The sequence below is a fragment of the Callithrix jacchus genome, chromosome 18, assembly GCF_049354715.1.
Source record: "Callithrix jacchus isolate 240 chromosome 18, calJac240_pri, whole genome shotgun sequence".
NCBI classification, from domain to species: domain Eukaryota; kingdom Metazoa; phylum Chordata; class Mammalia; order Primates; family Cebidae; genus Callithrix; species Callithrix jacchus.
The window spans coordinates 34,785,009-34,808,037 of NC_133519.1; the positions used below are offsets into that span (position 1 = coordinate 34,785,009).

A 23,029-nucleotide genomic window follows, 5' to 3' on the forward strand; every position below is an offset into this window, starting at 1 on the left:
GAACACCAGTATTTTGGAGGCACAGAAACCAGGGCTGGAGGAACTTCCCTGAGGCCGCACACTTTAGGTGATAGCACTGGTGTAAGCTCCCATAAAAATGTTCTCTCAAGTTTCTTCCAACTCACAGGTTCTTGGAAATGTAAGTGGCAGAATTCATTCATTTTATGGCATTAATGACCGCTCATCAATTAGTCATTCTCTCAATTATCCGAGCAATGATGTAATTACTCATTGCTAATGATGCCTACAACTGGGCTCCCTACAGCCTTGCAGTGGTAGAAACAAAGGAACTAGAAAGCATGGTGTTCACCCTGGAGCAACCTATAATCTAGTTGCTTAGGAAAGAACCCTTTTGACACAATGAGAGTTACAAAAACAATGAATGCAGTTGACATTGGAGTGGGCTGGAGCTCTGGGAGAAGGAATCCTTAGGGGAAGATGACAGCTGAGAGAGGCTGTCAATGGAGAGAGAGGGAAAGGGCGCATCTGGATGGAGAGCTCGGGGCAGTGTTCTAGGAAAACTCCAGCTGGGCAAGGCTTGGAGACAGTCAATGGAGAGAAAGGGAAAGGGCACATCTGGATGGAGAGCTAGGGGCAGTGTTCTAGGAAAACTGGAGCGCGCCTTCCCATGAACAAACAGACAAGTGTGTGCTCCCTCCTGAACTCAGGCTCACTGGCTCAGCTCACAGCAGGGCTGGATTTCCAGGCTTTGTAGATGATATGGCTCCTTCTCCATCCAGGATAGCTCCAGTGAATGAGGGACAGAGGCAAGATTCTAGCTCCATTCTGGCTTCGATGTGTCCTTGTTCTTTTCTCCTTTGCTGATTGTCCTGGTCTGTTTGGGAACTGGGTTCATTGTCTTTGGCCAACTAACCTCTAGCCCTGCCAGGGGGACTAAGCATGCTACTGAGTGCCCAGGCCCCCCACCTCCCACGTCCATATGAACCTGAGCAAACCACTCAGATTTCTAAATGGCCCAGAGCAGCTTATGGTTCCATTCCAGATGGAGCAAAAGCACCGCTAAGAATGTGCAGATGCTGCCTGAGTCCCCCACCATGCCAGCCCCTAGCCCTAAAGCAGGCTGGTACCTCACACTACTTTCAGAATGTTCCAAGACATTGAGTGTGAGGTCTTCCAGGCAGGCACCGGCACCCACCAAGCTCGTCCTCAGAAAACAACTGGAGAGAGAGAGAGCAGGGCTGGAAAGAGACTAAGAAATTCCAGGACTGTCCTCGCTAGCATATTCGAATTGAAGTAGAGCTTCAGGCAGCCGTGTTAGGTATGATGTCCCCGTGAGAGTACACATTAACACGATAAAGTTTGAGGAATGAAAATAACATGGCCGTGCAGTGTCAAAGTCATGGCTCACTTGGGTGTTTCTGTGACAGAAGAGACAGAGTGTGGCACCAGTATTCCCTGTTGGGTTCTGTGTCTATGACAGAGAGCTTTGGGGCTGTCCTCCCTCATGGAGCAGGCTTTCTGCAAATGCTCAGGTGGGGCTGGATATATATTCGTAGAATCTTCCAAACCCATCCAACCCAAAAGGTGGTGGTCCCCGAAGAGTAGTGGTATAGTCAGAAGCTGGGGGAACATGTGACAAGGCAGACCCCTGGGCAGGCCTTCAGAGAGTCTGATTCAGCTGCTCTGGAAACACCGCTAAGGACTTGGCTTCTGCTGTGAGCTAAGAGGTGGAAAGAAATCCCTCTCACTCTAGAACTACCTTTTTCTGCCTCAACCACCTTTTTTCTGTCTTTTAAAAATTTTCAAATTTTTCTGCACCTGTAGTGTCCATAAGTGCTCTGTCATGCAACCTGGCTAGCTCAGGCTCTATCCGTGGCTGTCAACTCGGCCACTTCCCTCAACCGTGACCCCTCATTCCTGTATTTGGGTGGGAGCCAACACAGCCCCAGGCACCGGGAGTGCTGACGGGGGCGTGTATTCCCGGAGCTCCACACAGCAGCGTCCCATTCTCCAGGGGAAGGGAAAATTCGGTGCTCTCCACGCGCTGGGTATGTGTGCCAGGAAAGCCCTGAAAGTTTTGCTCACAGGGCTCGAAATGAAAGCAGCTGTTAATTCTGAGAGTGGCAGGTTTGACGACATTTGGAGTCCCCCTGTGTGAGAACAGAGAGACCCCTCGTGCTTCCTCCCTGCTGTCTGAGGAAGCGGGAGGAGGCTGGGGGTGGGGAGGCCCAGCCTCGCAGGGTTGCGTCTCTCTGGGGCTTCCCGAGGGAGGCAGCGCCGGCCCTCCCAGTCTTGCCACCGTCGCCGTGGGCGTGTGCTGGGCCAGCAGGAGCCAGGCCCGATCCTGACCACAGTGCCCACCACCTCAGGCAGGCCCCAGGCCAGGCCCTCTCCCTGCCCCTCGGTGGGGGGACCGTGGTGTCGTGCTCCTTTGATATCTAAAAACCAGACCCTCAGCCCCCAGCGCCCGAGCCCGGCGCCGATCCACGCAGTCCCTGAGAGCTCCCAGCCCCAGCCTCTCAGCGCAGGGTCTGGGGGCGGGTGCGGTTCGGGGGCAAGGGACCGCAAGTGGGGGTGGGCGGCGGCGTGTGAGCAGCTCGGATGGGAGATCACGCGCGATAACCCGGGCCCTGGATGGCAGCGCTCGACAGGAAACCTCGAGCGAGGAGCCAGCTGGGGGCCGGCGGGGCGGGGCTGCTGCTCGCGTAACCGCACGAGCGCCGCGCCTAGCGGCGACCCGGCGCTGGGAGCCCACCCTGGCTGCACGGGGCGGAAGGGCCGGAGGTCCCTTCGAGGCCCAGCCTCCTCTCCTCCTGCGGAGGGCGTCCTTCACGGGTGTGGTTTGTGACTTTAGGGTGGCGGTCCGGGCCGCCTGAGCTTCGGCGTGGTGGGAGAGCTGTCCAGCCCGCAGTGCGCCCGGTGTGGCTTTGACCCGGGCGGGACCCAAACCCGAGCCGGACGCGGGGCGGCCAGGGCGGAGGAGTGGTGTGAGCGCGGCTCGGCAGGCTCAGGCTCCTCTCTTTAAAATTCCAGCGAAATGTTCATCTATAGGGTATCAGTGACGGTTTTAAAATCCAGGTGTCATTTCCTCTCCCAGCCTCCGAGAAGCTCGGTGCAGTGGGGCTTGGCTCTGCGGGGCGTCGTCCTGTGCCTTGGGCCCCGGCGGGCGGCCTGCAGCGGGAGGGGCCGGGCGTGGTCACCAAGGGGCAGAGGTTTGGCCCTGGCTCAAGGAGCCCCTGGCGGAGGCGGCTCGGGCTAGCGGATGGTTGCACGGTTTTCTGCTGGGGGAGCTGCGGGGGCCCCATGGGCTCTGAGGAAGTACCCTCAACAGGGGCGGGCAGCGAAGGCAGTAGGTGCCCTCCTGGCGCCCCTCCGCCCCTGGCCTGCCTTGCATTCCCCAGGCAGCCTGAGCTCCCGAGGTCCTGAGGGTCTCCTGCTTACGGTTGCAATAGGACTGACTCGGGGGATCAGGATCGGAAAACCGCGTTCATCTCACCTGGCTGCTGGTAAAAGCATCTCGTCCCTATTATTAGATAATAATAACAACAGTAATCATGTTATTTACCAGCAGTAGCTGGTGTTCTGCGTTCATATGTAAGTGTAATCATATTCCCCAAATACCATTATCGTGAAAGTTTATAGTTGAGGTCCTTCCAAACCCCAGCAAGTTATTGCCAGCAATGTACTGAGCCGGGGCGCGAAGGGCTTGGCTAGATGGGCAGCCTCTATGCCTCCACTCTCTACCCTCCAGAATCTTGCTGCTCAGGCCTCCTTTGATTTAAGGATTCATGTTATTTGTTTTGGTTTTGGTTTTTCAGTATTATAAATATTATATACCATCATAGTTAGAGTTTCAAACACCACAAAAAGGTGTAAGGTGGGAAATCAGTAAAATTCACCCAGCCTCCCCCTCCCCAGCTCCTCTGCAGAAGTAACTGCGGATGACATTTGTGTGTGTGTAGCCCTCCAGATACACATATATTTTTAACCTGTTTTTTCTTGTGGTAAAATATATATAACATGAAATTTTTATTTTTAAATATAATTCAGTGTCATGAAATGCATTCACAATATTGTGCAATCATCACCACTATCCATTTCGAGAACATTTTCACCATCCCAAACAAACTCCATCCAGATATATTTTTATGTATATGTACATATATATGCAGCCTACATGGTGTTTTTTTCATACACAAATATCTAGAGCTTGCTTTTTTTTTTTTTTTTTTTTTTTTTGAGGCAGGGTCTCACTCTGTTGCCCAGGCTGGAGGGAGTGAAGGGCACGATCACAGCACTGCAGCCTCTCCGGCTCAGGCAATCTTCCCACCTAAACCTCCTAAGGAGCTGGGGCTACAGGTGTGTGCCACCACACCCAGCTAATTTTGTTGTTATTATTTGGAGACAGGTCTCGCTATGTTTTGAACTCCTGAGCTCAAGCGATCCTCCAGCTTCAGCCTCCCAAAGTACTAGGATTACAGGCATGAGCCACTGTGCCTCGCCACCTTTTTAAAAAACCTGTCTTTAAGATCTTTCGTGGTAGCACATGAAGAACTATCTGATGTGTTGTTATTTTTTTAATGGTTATATATGAATACATCAGAATTTATCAGGTTCCCAGTTGATGGTCATTTATATTATTTTCTCTGTATGCTGTGAGAGTTTATCCTCAATAAATTCTCAGAGAAATGGCAAGATCCTGCCTGGAATTTTGACCTGGGGGTTTGCTCAAAAGTAGGTTTTTTTGAAATGGTGCTAATTTTCAAGAGCAAAACTTGAGGGCAGTATGCTGTGTGAGAAAGAACAAAGACCTGGCCTCTTGTCCTGGCTCTGACACACGGGCGGTGTGACTGCGGAAGAGTCCCTTCACCTCCCAGATCTTTAGTCTCTTTATCTGCAAAGTGGAGCAAATAAGATCTGCCCAGCTTACCAATCAGTTGTTGTTAGGATCAAATGGAATAAAAAATATAAAAGGGTTTTGTAAACAGAAAGTGTGGAGCAAATGTTTGGCGTGACCATGATTGTTATGGCATCAGTCCCTGGAGTCAACCAGAGAAAGCAACATGTCCAAGCTGGCATCAAGATGTAAGAATAAGTGTCTTTCTATCTATGATACACACACACACACACACACACACACACACACACACACTGCTCTCTGTGTATATATGTACACATGCAGACATATATGTTTGTATTCTATGTAGGTGTATATATACACATAGGTACACAAGTGTGTGTGTGTGTGTTTGTGTGGCTTATACTCTATGTGCCTGGCATATAGCTGTCTGCTAATGTGAGAGACTTGTCTGCTGACCTTAGGGAGCTATTGGTGGAATGAGTGGAGGGAACTGAAACATGCAACCTGCTCACCGAAGGAGGTCACTTGCCTGTCATTGTTCACTCCCAGAGCGTGGCTGCATCGTCCCCTCCCTCGTGTTACCTTAGCACCCTGTGCCCCTCTCTGGTGGGATGAGCTATTTTTTTGCCCACCTCTCTGCTCAGCTGGGAGGCTACATCTGTGTCTGTCACCTCTACCCTCACTACCCAGCTCAGTGGGTGGCAACTTCTCTTAGTAAGGATGGCCACCACGTGACTTCTCTGGAGGCATCTCTCCTTGGCTCATAGGTGGCCATTTCCCCGTGTTTACATTGTCTTCACGGCGTCTTCTCCTGGCACGTGTCTGTGTCCCAATCTCATCTTTTTTTTTGAGATGGAGTCTTGCTCTCTCAGTCAGGCTGGGGTGCAATGGCATGATCTTGGCTCACTGCAATCTCCGCCTCCCGGGTTCAAGTGATTCTCCTGCCTCAGCCTCCCAAGTACAGGTGCCTGCCACCATGCCCGGCTAATATTTTTGTATTTTTAGTAGAAATGGGGTTTTGCCAAGTTGGCCAGGCTGGTCTCAAACTCCTGGCCTCAGGTGATCCGCCCACGTCCGCCTCCCAAAGTGCTGGGATTACAAGAGTAAGCCACTGCGCCTGGCTGAGATGGGGTTTTACCATGTTGGTCAGGCTGGTCTTGAACTCCTGACCTCAGGTGATCTACCTATTTCAGCCTCCCAAAGTGCTGGAATTACAGATGTGAGCCATCTTGCCCAGCCTAATCTCATCTTCATGTAAGGACATGAGTCACAGTGGATTAGGGCCCATGCCAATGATCTCATTTTAACTTAGTGACCTCTTTCAAGACCTTTTCTCCAAATACCGTCACATTCTAAGGTGTTGAGAGTTTGGATTTCAACATAAGAATTTCAGGGGCAAAATTCAGGCCTTAACAGAAGTTGAGGCTTAGTGATTATTGTGTATTAATGGATGAAGAAGGAGCAAAAGAGTAGATGGTTTCACCCCTTCGGGACAAACAGCCACTTTCCGAGTGTTTTATGGGGCAAGAGTAGGAAGAGCTTGTTTTGGGGCCAGGGGAAGAAAGATAAAGATGACTACATTTGGCTGAGTGCAGACAGGTAGGAGGCTGGCAGCATAGCCTGGATTTTAGAGCTGATTTGAGGCCTGTCCTGGGGCTTGCTAGGGCATCTCCAGCTGGGCCAGGGGCCCAAGGCAACTGTGAACCTTGCCTTGTTCCAATCGGCTTTAATGTTTTATTTGAAGTGTTATTGCCAAATTTAAAATAAAAAAATAATGTGTCCTAGGGCTGGGCAAGGTGGCTCATGCCTATAATCCCAGCACTTTGGGAGGCCTAGGTGGGTGGATCACGAGGTCAAGAGATCGAGACCATCCTGGTCAACAAGGTGAAACCCCATCTCTACTAAAAATACAAAAAATTAGCTGGGCATGGTGGTGCGTACCTGTAGTCCCAGCTACTCAGGAGGCTGAGGCAGGAGAATTGCTTGAACCCAGGAGGCGGAGGTTGTGGTGAGCCAAGATCGTGCCATTGCACTCCAGTCTGGGTAACAACAGCGAAACTCCGTCTCAAAAAAAAAAAAAAAAAAAGATAATGTGCCCTTGTCAAAAGAGAAAACCCTGCAACTGTTCCCCATTTCATTCAGAGTAGAAGCACTGGCTGAGGAAGTTCTACCTGATGCCCCCACCCGCTTGTTGCCCTCTCTCCTGGTCTCCTAGAACCTCCCCTCGTTCATGCCACCCTGGTCACACCCCTCCTTGCAGTTCGGAGGTGCCTGGCAAGGGTCCACCATCACTGCTGTTCCTCTGCCTAGAGTGCCCTTCCCCCAGAGATCCGCACAGCTGAAACTGCCTCTGACCACCTGTGAAAAACAGGAGGCACCTCATTGTCACTTCATACTTTCCTTTCCTTGGCTAGCATTGAGACTGAGTGTGTCTTTTTATATGTTTGTAAGTAATTTGTTTTTCTTTCTCTGAGAATTGCCTATTTATATATTTTGCTGACTTATCTCTTGGACCATTAGTCTTAGCTTTCATTTTTTAAAGTGTTATTTTATTTATTTACTTATTTTTCGAGACAGGGTCTCACTCTATCACCCAGGCTGGAGTACAGTGACACGGCCAGGGCCCACTGCAGTTTCAACCTCCTGAACTCAAGTAATCCTCCCACCTCAGCCTTCTAAATAGCCGGGACTAAAGCGTGCACCATCATGCCTAGCTAACTGTTTGTTTTTAGAGGCAGAGTCTTGCTATGTTGCCCAGGCTGGTCTCTAACTCCTGGGTTCAAGCAATCGTGCTAGCTTGGCCTCCCCAAGTGTTAAGATTACAGGCCTGAGCCACCACCCCCAGCCCATTTTTCAAGCTATTATTGATTGAATTCCAAAGCTGTAAAAAGCTTTAGGAATGAAGCTATTTATCTCAGAATTATTTACAATGATGAAAAGTTGGAAACAAATCACCACCAATGGGGAATGGTTATGTAGATAGTGGAAAGCTTATTTGGAAACCATTAAAAAGAATATTTATTAATAGTAAAATGACAAAGTAACATGAAACATGAATATATGAAATAACCTGAATATTAGATTATAACATAATACTGTTATAATCTTTTAGATTTATAAAGAACAATTCTTCAGGGAATATTTTTATTTTTGAGACAGTCTTTCTCTGTCACCCAAGCTGGAGTGCAATGGTGCAATCTGGGCTCACGGCAACCTCCGCCTCCCAAGTTCAAGCAATTCTCCTGCCTCTGTCTCCCAAGTAGCTGGGAGTACAGGCGTGCACCACCACACCCAGCTAATTTTTGTATTTTTAGTAGAGACCAGGTTTCACCATGTTGGCCAGGCTGGTCTCGAACGCCTGACCTCAGATGATCCGCCTGCCTCAGCCTCCCAAAGTGCTTGGATCACAGGCATGAACCACCGTGGCCAGTGGGAAATATTTTTATGTAAAATGATTGTAATTTATAGATAACAAAGACTTTGGCCACCTGCCATCATAGTAACGATGGCTGTGTTTGAAAGTGGTATTATGGGCCATTTTGATTTTTTGCCTACTTTTCTGCACTTTTATATTAAGTTGACTTACTTCAAAAGAAAAAAATGATCACAAGGGTCAGGCGCGGTGGCTCACGCCTGGAATCCCAGCACTTTGGGAGGCTGGGGCGGGTGGATCACCTGAGGTCAGGAGTTTGAGACCAGCCTGGCCAACATGGTGAAACCCGGTCTCTACTAAAAATCCAAAAATTAGCGCAGCATGGTGGCGGGTGCCTATAATCCCAGCTACTTGGGAGACTGAGGCAAGAGAATTGCTTGAACTCAGGAGGCGGAGGTTGCGGTGAATAAGCCAAGATCACGCCATTGCACTCCAGCCTGAGCAATAGAGCAAGATTCTGTCTAAAAAAAGAAAAAAAAGAAAGGAAAGAAGGACGAGAGAAAGAATCACAAAGTATGGCTCAAAACATAACTTTAATGGAAATAAAAATACAAGAAGGAAAACATTTGCTCGTATCATTGCTACCCCTAAGAAACCACACAGCCCTGTTCTTCCTCTTCCACCGGAACCCTTGTCTATGGGAATCCATAATTTGTAGGTAGTTTTGAACAAACTATCCAGTTTTACAATGAAACATGGATATTTGAAATCCAACACTGAGGAGAGAAGTGAAGAGGCTGTGGCAATTTTTATTTATTTATGAGGAGTCTCGCTCTGTCACCCAGGCTGGAGTGCAGTGGCACAATCTCGGCTCACTGCAACCACCACCTCCTGGATTCAAGTGATTCTCTTGCCTCAGCCTCTCTAGTAGCTCGGATTGTAGGTGCCTGCCACCATACCGGGTGAATTTTTTTGCATTTTTAGTAGAGATGGGTTTCACCACATTGGCCAGGCTGGTAGCAGATTAAAGAGAGTAATAAAACATTATTGTTGGCACTAAATTAGCTGGAGTTGTTCTGTAGGTCAGGGTGATTGAGGTATCTCCAGCAGGTCATTGCTGTGAGCTCTGGGCAGTGTGAGTCCTGGCCTCACATTTGGTAGCAGGTTCTCTATATTGTCAACCCCCCAGGCCTCGCAGCCCTCAAAAATAGAAAGCTAACTGTAGAGTCAAGAATATCACCTGCTCTAATGATTCAATCCTTGGAGAAGGAAGGACTCCACAGCCTGGTGGGGACCCCTCTCCTCCGCTCTGAGGATCAGCAAGTCATTCAAGGGCAGTACCAAGTGGTGGTTAAGACCTGGACTGTGGATCCAGACGGGCCTGGGTTCAATGCTGGCTCTAGATGTTAGGCATGTTATTAATCTCTCTGAGCCTCAGTTTCCCTAGCTGGAATCAGCGTCACTGTGAAGACTGAATGAGAAAACTCACACATGTGGTTCCTGGCTCGGAATAAATCTTCAACCAGTGGTTGTAACTATGACTCTGTGTCTACCCTATACCTTTTCTGATGCAGTGAAAGTCATCAATGAAAGGGAGCAGCCCGCTGAGGGGGTGGTCTGGGTGCCTCGATGCTGTGGTCAATGAGTTGGCATCACACCCAGCACCCTGCCCAACACAAGCACCCTCCCCGGAGCTGCTGCCACTGCCTTCCTAAGAACAGTGACTTCCTGTTTTCTAAGTTCTTACCCTGCAGTGTCCTCACCAGTTGTGCCTGAGCCTGGGGGTGGAGCTGGGCAGCAGCAGGACTCGGGGCTCAAGGTTGGGGGCTCAAAGGAAGGAAGGGTAGGAGTAGGAAGCTGGCCACTCCTACCTGGATCATGAGCTACTGTGATTGATGTTGGTTCCATTACTGCCCACCAACTGAGTGCTTACCAAGTACCAAGCCCTTCCCACTCAGCACCACACACCCTGGGAGGTCACTGTGACTACTCAGTGATCACACAGTAGCAAAGACAGGACTTGGACGGCAGTTGTCTGCCTTCGTTGGATTTATTCTAACCTGCTGTGCTTCCTATTAAGGTGGAAACAAGCTGGAAGGGGGTGAAGTTTGAAAGGTTGCCCTATAGAAATTGGAGGATCTGTGTGATTTGTGCTTCTGAAGGCAGAACTAGTTTCAAATTAGAGCTGAAAATTAGAGCTCTCCACCAGTGGTTGGTGGGTGCTGAGCTTCCTGTCACCCAAGATATTCAAGCAGAAGCCAGAAGTGCCTACCAAAGAGGAAATTCCTGAAGAGCTGAGCAGCTCTCTGTATGAAAGGAACCCCAGTGGCACTGGGGCAAAGTAGAGGGAGAAGAGACTTTGCGTCAGATGCACTCAGAAAATTTCTAGCTGTGTGACCTGTCGGAGCCGCAATTTCATTATCTGCAAAATAGAACTGCTAACAATTCTGCCCGTATCGTGCAAGGTTGTTCTGAGGATTAAGACAGATCATCATGCTTGTGCAAAGAGTTCTCTAGGCTGTGTTCTTTGTGCATGTGTCACATCGTTTTCGTTTTGTGACGTGAGGAGTTCTCAGAAAGTCTGCCTACTACACTACTGAGCTCCTACTGTGTGCCAGGCACTTTGTACGTATCCATTATCTGTTTTTATCTTCACACACCCCTGAAGAGTGGGTATCCCTATCCTATGCTGGGGAACCTGGCCAGGTTCTGTCCCCAGCCCTGGCATGGCATGACGGAGTGGGAGGTGGGAAGGCCGTCTCCTCCTGCCACTGCCTGTACCTACGGAACCTCTCAGCATGAGCCACTGTGCGCGGCACTCCCCACACTTTACCTCGTTGCTCTGTACCCATGAAGTCAGTCTTGTCTTTTTTGCATATAGGAGAACTGAGGCTCAGAGAGATTAAGAGAGCTGTTCCAAAACAAGTCAATAAAGGGGCAGATTCCATATTTGATTCTTCGAGTCAGAAAGACTTGTGTTCTTTGCTCTTTGCTAGCCCTGTGATGTGCTGGTGCAGAGGGGACATGGGCAAGTGAAACTAAGGCACGATCTGTGCTTGCCAGAGCCCCTGGTGGGAAGGACTTGAAGTGAACTATTTACAAGCTGCTGTGCCTAAGTGTCAAAACTGGACAAAAGGGCAAGGGCTGTGAATTCAGATATGGGTGGAAACTCTGGGTCCTGTGCCCACAGGTCAGGTGCGTCAAAGGCAGAAGGCTAAGGAGAAGTACCTGGAGCCAGGAGACCCAGGATTCCTTTCTTGCTTTGCCACTAACCTGCAGGTGTCCTCGGTGAAGTTGCTTCATCCCTCTGATCTCAGTTTGTCCACCTGTGAAGTGGGCCCCATAATAGCCTCCTGTTTGTCTCCTGGTACTCATAAGAATCAAACTCCATCAGACACAGGAAGTCACTTTAAAAGCAGAAACTGGGGTTCAAATAAGAAGAATCCTTATTAGTTGGATGTGAGGGAATCCCGCAACAGGATTTGCTGGAGGGGAGAGGGCACCAGTGTGTATTTGCAGACCCAGGGTGTGGCAGGACCAGGTTGATTAAGGCCTGATCCCTGTTACCAGAAGTTCACAGTCTGGCTCAGAAACAGACAAACAACACAATTCAAATAAATCTCACCCAGAGAAACCAAATTCTGTAAGGACAGGTGCGCCTCCCCCAGGCTGCCCTCTGGGGCCCCAGAATCTTCCTGTTAATGGTCAGTGCCATGAGACTTCCTGAACTCAAGGCTTTTATGGAGATGACTGGCGAGGCTCACTGTCACTAATTAGACTCGTAACACTTAGATACAATGACCCATATGCTTAGGTATTCTGTGATCATCTCTGGCTGCCCCCGAGCTGCCTCTGAGTGTCTCACTTGGCCTATTCCTGGTATCCTGCTACAGGGCAGGCAGGCTCCAGCTTACAGTAGAAATCATGGCAATTACAATAGGTGGCCTAATGGAACACATATTCTCATAGGGTCCTTCACCCCATAATAATAATTTTATTTGATTCTCACCTCATAAGAAGTATCGTATTTGGCTAGGCACGGTGGCTCACACCTGTAATCCCAGCACTTTGGGAGGCCGAGGTGGGTAGATCACTTGAGGTCGGGAATTCAAGACCAGCCTGGCCAACATGGCCAAAGCCCATCTCTACTAAAAATACAAAAATTAGCTGGGCATGGTGGTGGGTGCCTGTATTCTCATCTACTCAGGAGGCTGAGGCAGGAGAATCACTTGAACCCAGGAGGCAGAGGATGCAGTGAGCTGAGATTGCACCGGTGCACTCTGCCTGGGTGACAGAAAAAAAAAAGAAGTGTTTAATACTCACCCCCATCTAGTGAGACAGATAGTATTGTTACCCCCATTTTACAGATGAGAAAACCAAGGCTTAGAGAAGTTCCACCACACAGTTCAGACGTACAGTATATGAAAAGGATCAAAGCTTTAACTTTGTTTCTTCTGTTTGACAAAAATTTACATTTACATTTATTGTAGGCCACAGCTGTATCTCTACGAAAGGCCAGGCTTCCCTCACGTGCTCTGGCCCTGTAATGATTTACCTCTGAATCTCAATCCATTCATGGCAACGAAATGAAGTCCCCATGCCCAGGTTCCACCCCAGGCCACTTAAGCCAGAGCCTCAGGGCAGAGGGCAGTGAATTGAGAGTCTGTGTGAGAACCCTGTCAGTCTCGGAGGCTCCTTTCAAATGCTGAGGTTCTCCTGGGTGCTGTGAATCTGGGGCGGGGATCAGGCATGAACTAAAACAGCTTCCCCACTTGTACCGGAAAGTAGCTGCCACATAATGCCCTGAAACCTCCTCGGAAGCAGGGGTTGGTCCCTTTGGGATGGAGTTGGTAGAAATAGGAAGAAGGTGCAGGAGCAGGCACAGGGAAGGAGCCAGGACCAAGGAGAGAGTAGCAATGCGGTGCCTTTCAGCGTGCGTCCTGAGAAACTTTCTGCTGTCCAGGAAGCCCCTACACCTTACGTGTGGCCTCCAGAGCTAAGTCTCAGGCCCCGTGAGGGCAGAGAGGGTCGAGAAGACTCAACCCGAATATCAGACATCATTTTCTGATTCTCATCACAGCCCTTAAGGTAGGTATGATTACCCTCCATTTTATAGATGAAGAAACTGAGGCCCAGAGAAGGAAGTCAGTTGTCCAAGACCACACAGCTAGTAAGTGGCAGGGGAAGAACTCAAACCCACCTGTACCCAATCCACAGTTCATTCCATTTCAATAGTTCTGGGCACAGAGCAGATGCCCCATGAATAATCAATTGCATAACTGAATCAGGTCCTGAATCCCTGCATGGAACTTTCTGGGCCATGACTGTCGTCCTCAGGCCCATCCCTCAGCACAGGCACAGTGGGACTGAGGAGAGGGAGGGTCCTACAAAGGGAATTATGTTGCGGTCAATATCCTGTCCTCCCAACCACGCACAGCACACTTGTCATCAGTCATGACACTATGCTGAAGGAGGGAGGGAGGGAGGGAGGGGAAGAGGGAACTTGTTTATGTTACTTATCTCAGGGAGGTGCCCAATCCCCCTGCCCCAGGAACTATGCTGAGTCTGCACAACACAAAGAAGTATTTCTTATTGTGGTAAATTTACTGCCCAGTAATTTTTCTGTTCTAATTTTCTGCGACAAGCAGCTGAATGATTTTCTCCTGGCTTTTTTCTGAGTTTCAACCAGTCCCATAAATCGCCACTGTTAGCTCCTCTGCAGTCCTAACAGCAAAAAGTCACCCCAGCTTTGGTAGCCTTCATGGGGACTGGTTTGTCACCCAGAGACCTTTAGATCCTCCCTAGGTCCGTGAAGGCTGCCAGCACTGCCTTGGGGCCAGAGGGCAGGCACACCTGGGCTGGGCCCAGCATCTTCCGCATCGCTGAAGCCCAGCTCTGAAAAATTCTGTGATATCGAGTGACTGTGCCCTTCACTCTGACGCCAGGGCTGGAGGAAGAGGCAACAATGAAGATGCAGCCGTTGGTCTTGGGTGTTTACAGCCTGGATGGAGGGCATCGGAGTCCCATAAGTTACGTTCGTAGAGGGCTTTGAGGGATACAGCCTCTTGAACTGACATCCTCTCATGTTTTCCTCCGGGGCTCAGGTGGTGGACAGTCTGATTTCAACAGGCGTTGAGTGAAGGGGTAGAGTGCAGACCTAGAAGAGGATCTGGCTCAAAAGGCAGATGTTCAAGGAAGAATGGGGTGTAAAAGACAGGAGCAGGAGAGACCGGGTGGCACTAAGGTGTGGTCTTCTCAGTCCTGGACTGGTGATGGCAGACCCTAACACGCTGGACAAGGAGTTTGGCCTCTTGTCGGAGTGGCTGGGTTATCAGTGGTCTCTGGTCAGAGTCTGTGGGAAGTTTGCAGAGATCAGCTGCCTGGGGGCAAGAGGGGTCCTGAATTAGGGTTGAAGTCAAAAGCTTGGGGACAGAGGGATTCAGGGTGGTGGGGGTGTGGGTGCTGGGGCTGCCTTTGAATCATCTGCTTCCATGACTCGTCGGGGAGGCCAAAACGTTGCTGGCATGGAGGGGTAGGCGGGGCTGGCCCAGGGGCAGGAAGGGGATGGAACTGCCAGGGATCAGTCCTGCACTGCCTCTCACTGTGTGCTCTGAACCTGAAGCCTCGGTGCCTCAGTGTCCGAGCGTGGGTGGCAGGAGGATCTGACGAAGATTACTTTTAATGCAGTGCCTGAAGAAATGTTAGTTTTCACCCTGTTCAACAGGTGACGCAGCTGACAGAGGGTACGTCACCTGCCCCAAATCACTCAGCTAGCAAGAATGACAGCACTCCCACATGGTCTCCACTCCCTCTGCCCTAATCTGTGTCTGACGGCCACCAGAGGGCGCCCGGGTCTCGGGAGACAGACACTGGAGGGGCTGGCCTGGGACCTCTGCTCTAGTACCAGGCAGGGCTGGAGTGAGATGGGTGCCATACCCTGTTTTACAGGTTGAGTAGCTGCATGTTTTACCTAGTAGGACATATGGTCTAGACTAAAATCTGAGTCTCCTCATTCACAGTGCAGAGATGTTTCAAATAAAAACACTTCTTTTTCTTTTTCTTTTTTTTTTTTTTTTTGAGACAGAGTCTCACTCTGTCACCCAGGCTGGAGTACAGTGATGCGATCTTGGCTCACTGCAACCTCTGCCTCCCAGGTTCCAGTGATTCTCCTGACTCAGCTCCAGAGTGGCTGGGATTACAGGTGTGTGCCACCACTCCTGGCTAATTTTTGTATTTTTAGTATAGATGGAGTTTCACCAGGTTGGCCAGGCTGGACTGGAACTCCTGACCTCAAGTTATCCGCCTGCCTCAGCCTCCCAAAATGCTGGGATTACAGGGATGAGCCACTTCGTCCAGCCTAAAAATGCAAACTTGTATTTAACCAGAATATTTACTGTACCTTGTGTTCTCCAGCCCATTGTACTTCAATGGCAGGGCCACTAAACATGCATGACTACAGCCTGACAAAGGTTAATATGGCACTAGGAGTTCGGGACCCCTTGGAAATTTGCAGTGGGAGAGGCTGACACAGAAGGGACCTCTGAGCTGCAGTTTGTAGGATGCATCAAATGTCACTGAATAGTAGGGTTTCAGGGAGAGAAATGGAGGGAATCTGAAGAGGGAACAATGTGTGCAAGGCCAGTAGTCCCAAAGAGCAGGGCGTGTCCCGGGAATGAGGCGTGTGTAGTGGGAGGAGGGGAGACAAGAGAAGGCAGAGGCCAGGGAGCTGGGACTGGGGGGCAGGGAGATGCTCACCTAGGTGGGGAGAGGCACCAAAGGTACCTCTGTCTGTTGCCCATGAGACCCTTCAGGGCACAGGGAAGGGAAGCTGAGCACCAGACCCACTGTCCTGGGTGAGAGTACCTGGCACTGAGGAGGCAGGGAGTGGGGGAGAGTTAACCCAGATTCTCCCTGTCCTAGTTACTGTTAGATATTGAAATGGTCTCATTTGACCATCATTTGACCTATTGTCTCCCTGTGGGTAGGCCCCGGAGCCACACATCTCAGGCCAGGAGTTCCATTCATCCAGACGAGAACATCTTCCTGAGGCTTCCAGAGCTCTTGGTTCTCACAGGGGCTAACATGGCTGCACTTCCATGTCCCAGAGGCAGGAGCTCTGTGAACAGAGGACAGCCTCACCTTCCCCCTTTGTTCCCACTCCTCCCATTGCCCCAGGTTCTTTGGCCCCACAGCAGCCACATCTGCCATTAGTGCCAATGGCTTTTCCAGGAGCTGGTTGAGGTGGGAGGGAGGGAGGGGGTGGTGATCAGGCTGAGGCATGGGGATTGGATCTGGTCTCTGTGTCATAATTTCTTTGGCCACAGTCAGTCCTACTGCCACCCCGGAGTGATGGGGTTGTGTTCTGGTCACCCTGGGCCTTGCTGAATGGCTTTATCTCTTGACACAGAGGCACAGAGCTTCGGCCTGCTGGATCCCAAACTCTGCTACCTGCTGGATGGAATCCTCTTCATCTATGGTGTCATTGTTACTGCCCTGTTCCTGAGAGTGAAGGTGGGTACCACTGGGCTTTGGGAGGAGGGCACGGGGTCTCCCACTTGATGGATATTCAGAGGGTCCTTGGTCTTGGAAAGTTTCAAGCTTGGGTGGTGCCTGGAGCTTGGTATCCAGGAGCAAAGCAGGGACCAGCCAAGTGTGTGCCTTGCATGGGCTGAGGAGGAGGTGGGGGTGTCTGGCTGAGATAAACAGGGTGGGAGGGAGAGCCTGGTGCTAGGCACCTCCATGATGAGCCATACAAATGTGTGCACGTCAGAGTGTCTCAGAGAAGGCGATACTGCTGGAGACAAAGGGGCTTACACTCAGGCAGAGACCCTGCTGTCTCAGTGTGAATGAAGGCCATGGCAGCCGTTCTCTTGAAAAGCCTCCTTCCTCATCTGTACTTGGGAGAGTGGGCCAGAGCATGGGTTTTTGCTTGGTGGGGCTGGTCATGGTGTGGGCAGAGGGTGGAAGGATTTAGGAGTAAAGGGGAGGATCTAGTCCCAGTCATCCCTCGGTGCTCCCGAACCCATTTCTTGCTTATTTTGGACTTTGGCATAAGATTTTATTTGAAACCAAATCTTACTTTCTTAAGTTTGAAAACGCTACCCTAGGTGATTTCTAAGGTTGTTTCCAATGCTCTGGATCTGTAAGACCTTGCAGCTTCTCCTGGCCGAGGCGGCATGAACTGAAGCAAGAGTAAGGCTGTGTCAGCTTCCAGCGGTTGCTGAGGACACTAAGTGAGCCCAAGGCTTCCTGGACACTGGCGCAGCCGGGAGGTGGCAGAGGGCTGGGCGAGTGATGCACGTATAGCATCCTGCCCCGGGGGTCAAGATAGGAGGCCAGACGTTGAGCAGCCGCCATCCACCCTGATTGTCCTCGGAGTTCCTGGAGGAAGGGACCCTAGAAAATACTCCACGTCCCCAGGGGGCACAGACCAAGAATCTTACACCTCTGCGCACACGCGAGGGCGCTAGCCCGGGAAGAATAAACTCCAGTGGGTTGGATGCACATGTCGCAGCGGGAGGAAAAAGGACAGTTGAGCTCAGAAAAAGGGGCTGCCACGCCCCGGCCACTGCAAGGGCTCAGGCCCCAGGAGGCAGGGCACACATTGTTAGTTGCCAAGGAGCAGATTAGGCCTGTCCCTCGGGTTGCCGCGCGCCCTCGCGGAGCAGTAACATGCTTTGCTCTCTGTGTCTCAGTTCAGCAGGAGCGCAGACGCCCCCGTGTACCAGCAGGGCCAGAACCAACTCTATAACGTAAGTCAGCCTCACCGCAGACCCTCCCGGAAAGAAAGGGCAGTCCCCTTCTCGGACGTAGGGAACACACCCACCAGAGTCCCGGGTTTAGGTCTGGTCCCCAGCTATCACCTCTGACCCAACTGCAACTTGTTTAACTCAGTTTTATAACCTGTAAAACAGGGGTAGTAATTGTACCTGTCTCAAAGGGCGCCATAAGGATAACATGCTTTAGTATGGAAGCATGGAAGGAGCTTAGTATCGTGCCTGCCACTATTGAGCCCCCAAGCCATCAGCAATTTGCAAAAGCCAGAGAGGGTGGAGAAGGAATGTGTTAGAATCTTCCCAGCTGGGGGAAAGTGGTGTTACCCTCCCTGTGCCATGGGACTGCGGTGGAATTGACCACCACCTCAGAGCCCCAGCTTCTCTACTTGCTCACAGGGATGTTGTTCCTTATCCTGTTGGACTGATCAGCATATAGTACTTGGTGACCTTTGGGGATCCCACCCACCGTCCTGGTAGTGCGTGTTCTCTGACACATGATGATGGTCTCCAGATGAACCTGTTATCACTCCCTTCCCAGCCCTGGCCCTTCTTTTTGTGAGCCACCCCAGAGAGGGAAACCACACTCCCCAGTCCAGCTGGCCCCATCCTTCTGAGGCTCCTCTGTCCTGTGTCTCACACTTTGTTGTCTCTTTTAGGAGCTCAATCTAGGGCGAAGAGAGGAGTACGATGTTTTGGACAAGAGACGGGGCCGGGACCCTGAGATGGGGGGAAAGCAGGTAAGGGTTCCTCTGTCTTCCTGTGTGTTCCTGCGTGTGTGGTAGGGCTGAGCCCAGGCTGCAGGAGAGGACTTCTCAGCCCCAGCTCACCCTGCAACCAGACTTGACCCTCAAAGTGTGGGCCCAGGATAAGAGAAGAGAGGGAGACCCACTTGCTGCCACATCCTCTTTCTTCCTCCTTGGCTCCATTCTGCATCTCAAGGGGCTTCACCCCTGGATGTGGCACCCCTCTCTCATGTCTAAGCTCCACCCACTCCTTGGCCATCCTGAGATACACACTTGGTGGCACCATCTGTCACAGGAGGACAGACCTGGTGAAGAGGTCCACACAGGAAGGGCCCAAGACCCCTGGACAAGTCCTGGGTACCCCTCTGGAGTATGGCTGGAGTGTGGTCCCTGGGGCTCTGACCTCTGGGCTTTGTAGACTCTACCCTGTGGGTAGGGGAGCAGCTGGATGAGACCACAGTAGCGTCCTCTTTGTTTTTTCCACTTCATTCTGATTTCCTGCCTTTCTTCCTTCATCCCTCCCTCCCTCTCTCCCTTCCTCTGTCTTTCTCTCTCTGTTTACTGTATATTGACAAATTGTAGATATGTTTATTGTTATGATTTTTGAATATATGAAATGATTAACATATTTATCACTTCAAATATTTTTTTGTGATGAGGATATTAGCCATTTACTCTTAGAGATATTAAAATGAATAGTACTCAAGTATTAGCTATCTTCAGCATGCCATGCCATTGATCTAAAAATAAATTTGCTCTTCCTATTTAGTTGAGGTTTTGTACCCTGTGACTATCATCTCCCCATTCCCCCCATTCCCCCCATTCCCCCGCCTCTGGTAAACATCATGCTACTTATCCATACTTCTGTGAGTTAAACTATTTTAGATTCTACCTACAGGTGAGAACATGCAGTGTTTGGCTTTCTGTGCCTGGCTTATTTCACTTCGAATGATGGTCTCTGGTTCCATTCATGTTAGAGCAAATGATAGAATTTCTTCCTTTTTAAAAGCTGAATAGTATTGCATTGTGCATATCCACAGTCCTCTTTATCTTAGGTTGATTCCATAACTTGGTTATTGTTAAAACTGTTGCAGCCAACATGGGAGTATAGACATCTCTTCAACAAACAGACTTCAAATCTTTGAGTAAATACCCAGAAGTGGGAGTGTTGGGTCACATGGTAGTTCTGTTTTTAGTTTTTTGAGTAGCCTTAATACAGTTTTTCATGATGCTGGTATTCATTTACATTCCCACCAACAGTGTGCTACGGTTTTCTTTTCTCTCCATCCTTGCCAACAATCGTTGTCTTTTGTCTTTTTGGTAATAGCCATCCCGACAGGTGTGAGGTGATCTCATTGTGGTTTTACCTTTTTTTTTGAGACAGAATTTTACTCTCGTTTCTCAGGCCAGAGTGCAATGGCACAATCTCAGCTTACTGCAACCTCCACTTCCTGGGTTCAAGGGATTCTCCTGCCTCAGCCTCCCGAGTAGCTGGGATTACAGGCACGTGCCACCATACCTGGCTAATTTTGTATTTTTAGTAGAGACGGGGTTTCTCCATGTTGGTCAGGCTGGTCTCGAACTGCTGACCTCAGGTGATCCGCCTCTGCTTCCGAAAGTGCTGGGATTACAAGTGTGAGCCACCAGGCCGGCAAGTGGCTACTTTTTATCTCCCCAGTGGTCAGTGACATTAAGCATTTTTTTCATGTATCTCTTAGCCATTTATGTCTTGAGAAATGTCTATTCACCTCTGATTTATTATAGAAGTTTTACAGTTTCAGGTCTTGTGTTTTAAGTCTGTCGTCCATTTTGAGTTGGTTTTTGTATATGATGTGAGATAAGGTCCAATTTCATTCTTTTGCATGTGGATATCCAGTTTTTCCAATACCTTTATTAAAGAGACCATTCACTTTCCACCGCATATTCTTGGCACCTTTTGCTAATTGTCTGGCTGGGACCTATGGTACTATATTGAATAGAAGTAGTGAGCATGGGCATCTTTGTCTTGTTTCAGATCTTAGAAGAAAGGGAGGAAGGGCTTCAGCTTTAGCCTGCTGAGTGTGGTGTTAACTGTGGATTGCTCAGATGTGGACTTGAGTGTGTGGAGGCACATTCCTTCTATACCTAATTCGTTGAGAGTTTTTAGCATGAAAGGATGTTGAGTTTTGTCAAATGCTTTTCCTGCGTCTAGTGAAATGATCATGACGTTTTTTCTTCATTCTGTTAATGTGGGATATCATGTTTATTGATTTCATTTGCTGAACCATCCTTGCATCCCAGAGATAAATCCCACTTGATCACAGTGAATGATGTAATGCGTTGTTAAATTTGGCTTGTTAGCATCCTCTTAAGAGCAGGGCTCAGGACAAAGGCCAGGGTTGTCCTGGTGTAAGGGCAGTGCTGTCTGATGCTGCCAGTGGTCACGCCTGTCCATCCAGCCCCCATCCAGGCTGAGCCCTTGCTGGTTTTGCTCTTCCTAGAGTGAATGGGCAGTAGAGAAGCTGTAGATTTCCTTGACCACTCCTCACCCCCACCGTCCAAGTTTATCTGGCCTCCTCTCCTCTTGTCTGGACTAGGAGGGTGTGGGAAGGACCTCACTAGCAGTAGCTGAGCCTGCTCCACATGATAGTATGCGGCACCTTTTGTCTTCCACCAGAAGTCCCACTTGCCAGCTTGTGATGTATATGGGGGTCTGTCTGCAAGGGGATGGATAATCTACGGGCGTCGCCATGGCCTGCTCTGGGCGATGCTGGGGTTGGGTGTGCCCCCTGGGAGAGCAAAGTGTGTATCCAACTGCAGGTAACCAAGTATGAGCCATGTAATGCAGTCGGACCCCAACAGTGGCGTAGGCAAGGCTGGGGTAGCACAAGGAGGAGAGAGAAAGATAGCAGAGCCCCAGGGGGTTGTGGTCGGTGAGGGAGGGCAGGATGGGGCTTGCTGTACTTTCAAGGCTTGGGTTTGTGTTTCTCTCCCTCTAACGTCTTCCCTTTGTCTTTTCTAGCAGAGAAGGAAGAACCCTCAGGAAGGCCTGTACAATGTAAGTAGAGGAGATGTCACATTTGACTTTGGAAAGTTGGAGGAAGGGCTCCAGAGGAGGGGTCTGGAGGAGGGGCTGGAGGAGAGTCTGCAAGAGGGCTCTGGAGGAAGGGCGCGGAGGAGGGCGCCGGAGGAGGGCTAGGAAGGGCGGAGGAGGGCGCCGGAGGAGGGCTAGGAAGGGCGGAGGAGGGCGCCGGAGGAGGGCTAGGAAGGGCGGAGGAGGGCGCCGGAGGAGGGCTAGGAAGGGCTCTGGAGGAAGGGCGCGGAGGAGGGCCAGGAAGGGCGGAGGAGGGCGCCGGAGGAGGGCTAGGAAGGGCTCTGGAGGAAGGGCTCGGAGGTGGGCCAGGAAGGGCGGAGGAGGGCGCCGGAGGAGGGCTAGGAAGGGCTCTGGAGGAAGGGCGGAGGAGGGCGCCGGAGGAGGGCTAGGAAGGGCTCTGGAGGAAGGGCTCGGAGGAGGGCCAGGAAGGGCGGAGGAGGGCGCCGGAGGAGGGCTAGGAAGGGCTCTGGAGGAAGGGCGCGGAGGAGGGCCAGGAAGGGCAGAGGAGGGCGCCGGAGGAGGGCTAGGAAGGGCTCTGGAGGAAGGGCGGAGGAGGGCGCCGGAGGAGGGCTAGGAAGGGCTCTGGAGGAAGGGCTCGGAGGAGGGCCAGGAAGGGCGGAGGAGGGCGCCGGAGGAGGGCTAGGAAGGGCTCTGGAGGAAGGGTGGAGGAGGGCGCCGGAGGAGGGCTAGGAAGGGCTCTGGAGGAAGGGCTTGGAGGAGGGCCAGGAAGGGCGGAGGAGGGCGCCGGAGGAGGGCTAGGAAGGGCTCTGGAGGAAGGGTGGAGGAGGGCGCCGGAGGAGGGCTAGGAAGGGCTCTGGAGGAAGGGCTTGGAGGAGGGCCAGGAAGGGCGGAGGAGGGCGCCGGAGGAGGGCTAGGAAGGGCTCTGGAGGAAGGGCGCGGAGGAGGGCCAGGAAGGGCAGAGGAGGGCGCCGGAGGAGGGCTAGGAAGGGCTCTGGAGGAAGGGCGCGGAGGAGGGCCAGGAAGGGCTCTGGAGAAGGGCGCGGAGGACGGCGCCGGAGGAGGGCGAGGAAGGGCTCTGGAGGAAGGGCGCCGGAGGAGGGCGAGGAAGGGCTCTGGAGGAAGGGCGCCGGAGGAGGGCGAGGAAGGGTGCCGGAGGAAGGGCGCCGGAGGAGGGCGAGGAAGGGCTCTGGAGGAAGGGCTCTGGAGGAAGGGCGCCTGAGGAAGGGTGCCGGAGTAGGGCTCTGGAGGGAGGGCTCTGGAGGGAGGGCAGCGGAGGAAGGG

The 23,029-nt window shown here is 51.2% G+C and overlaps 1 protein-coding gene across 2 annotated transcripts in view; it reads left to right on the forward strand.

The window, feature by feature from the left end:
- CD247 (CD247 molecule) overlaps positions 1 to 23,029 on the forward strand; it is an 85,034-nt gene that overhangs the window by 57,828 nt on the left and 4,177 nt on the right. Inside the window, exons 2-5 of one of the 2 annotated variants that reach the window (XM_008985093.5) lie at positions 16,603 to 16,706; positions 17,891 to 17,947; positions 18,628 to 18,708; positions 21,716 to 21,751. In XM_008985093.5, coding sequence (XP_008983341.1) covers positions 16,603 to 16,706; positions 17,891 to 17,947; positions 18,628 to 18,708; positions 21,716 to 21,751 — 278 coding nt within the window. The remainder of the gene's footprint in view (positions 1 to 16,602; positions 16,707 to 17,890; positions 17,948 to 18,627; positions 18,709 to 21,715; positions 21,752 to 23,029) is intronic. The other variant, XM_008985094.5, reaches the window with a different exon arrangement.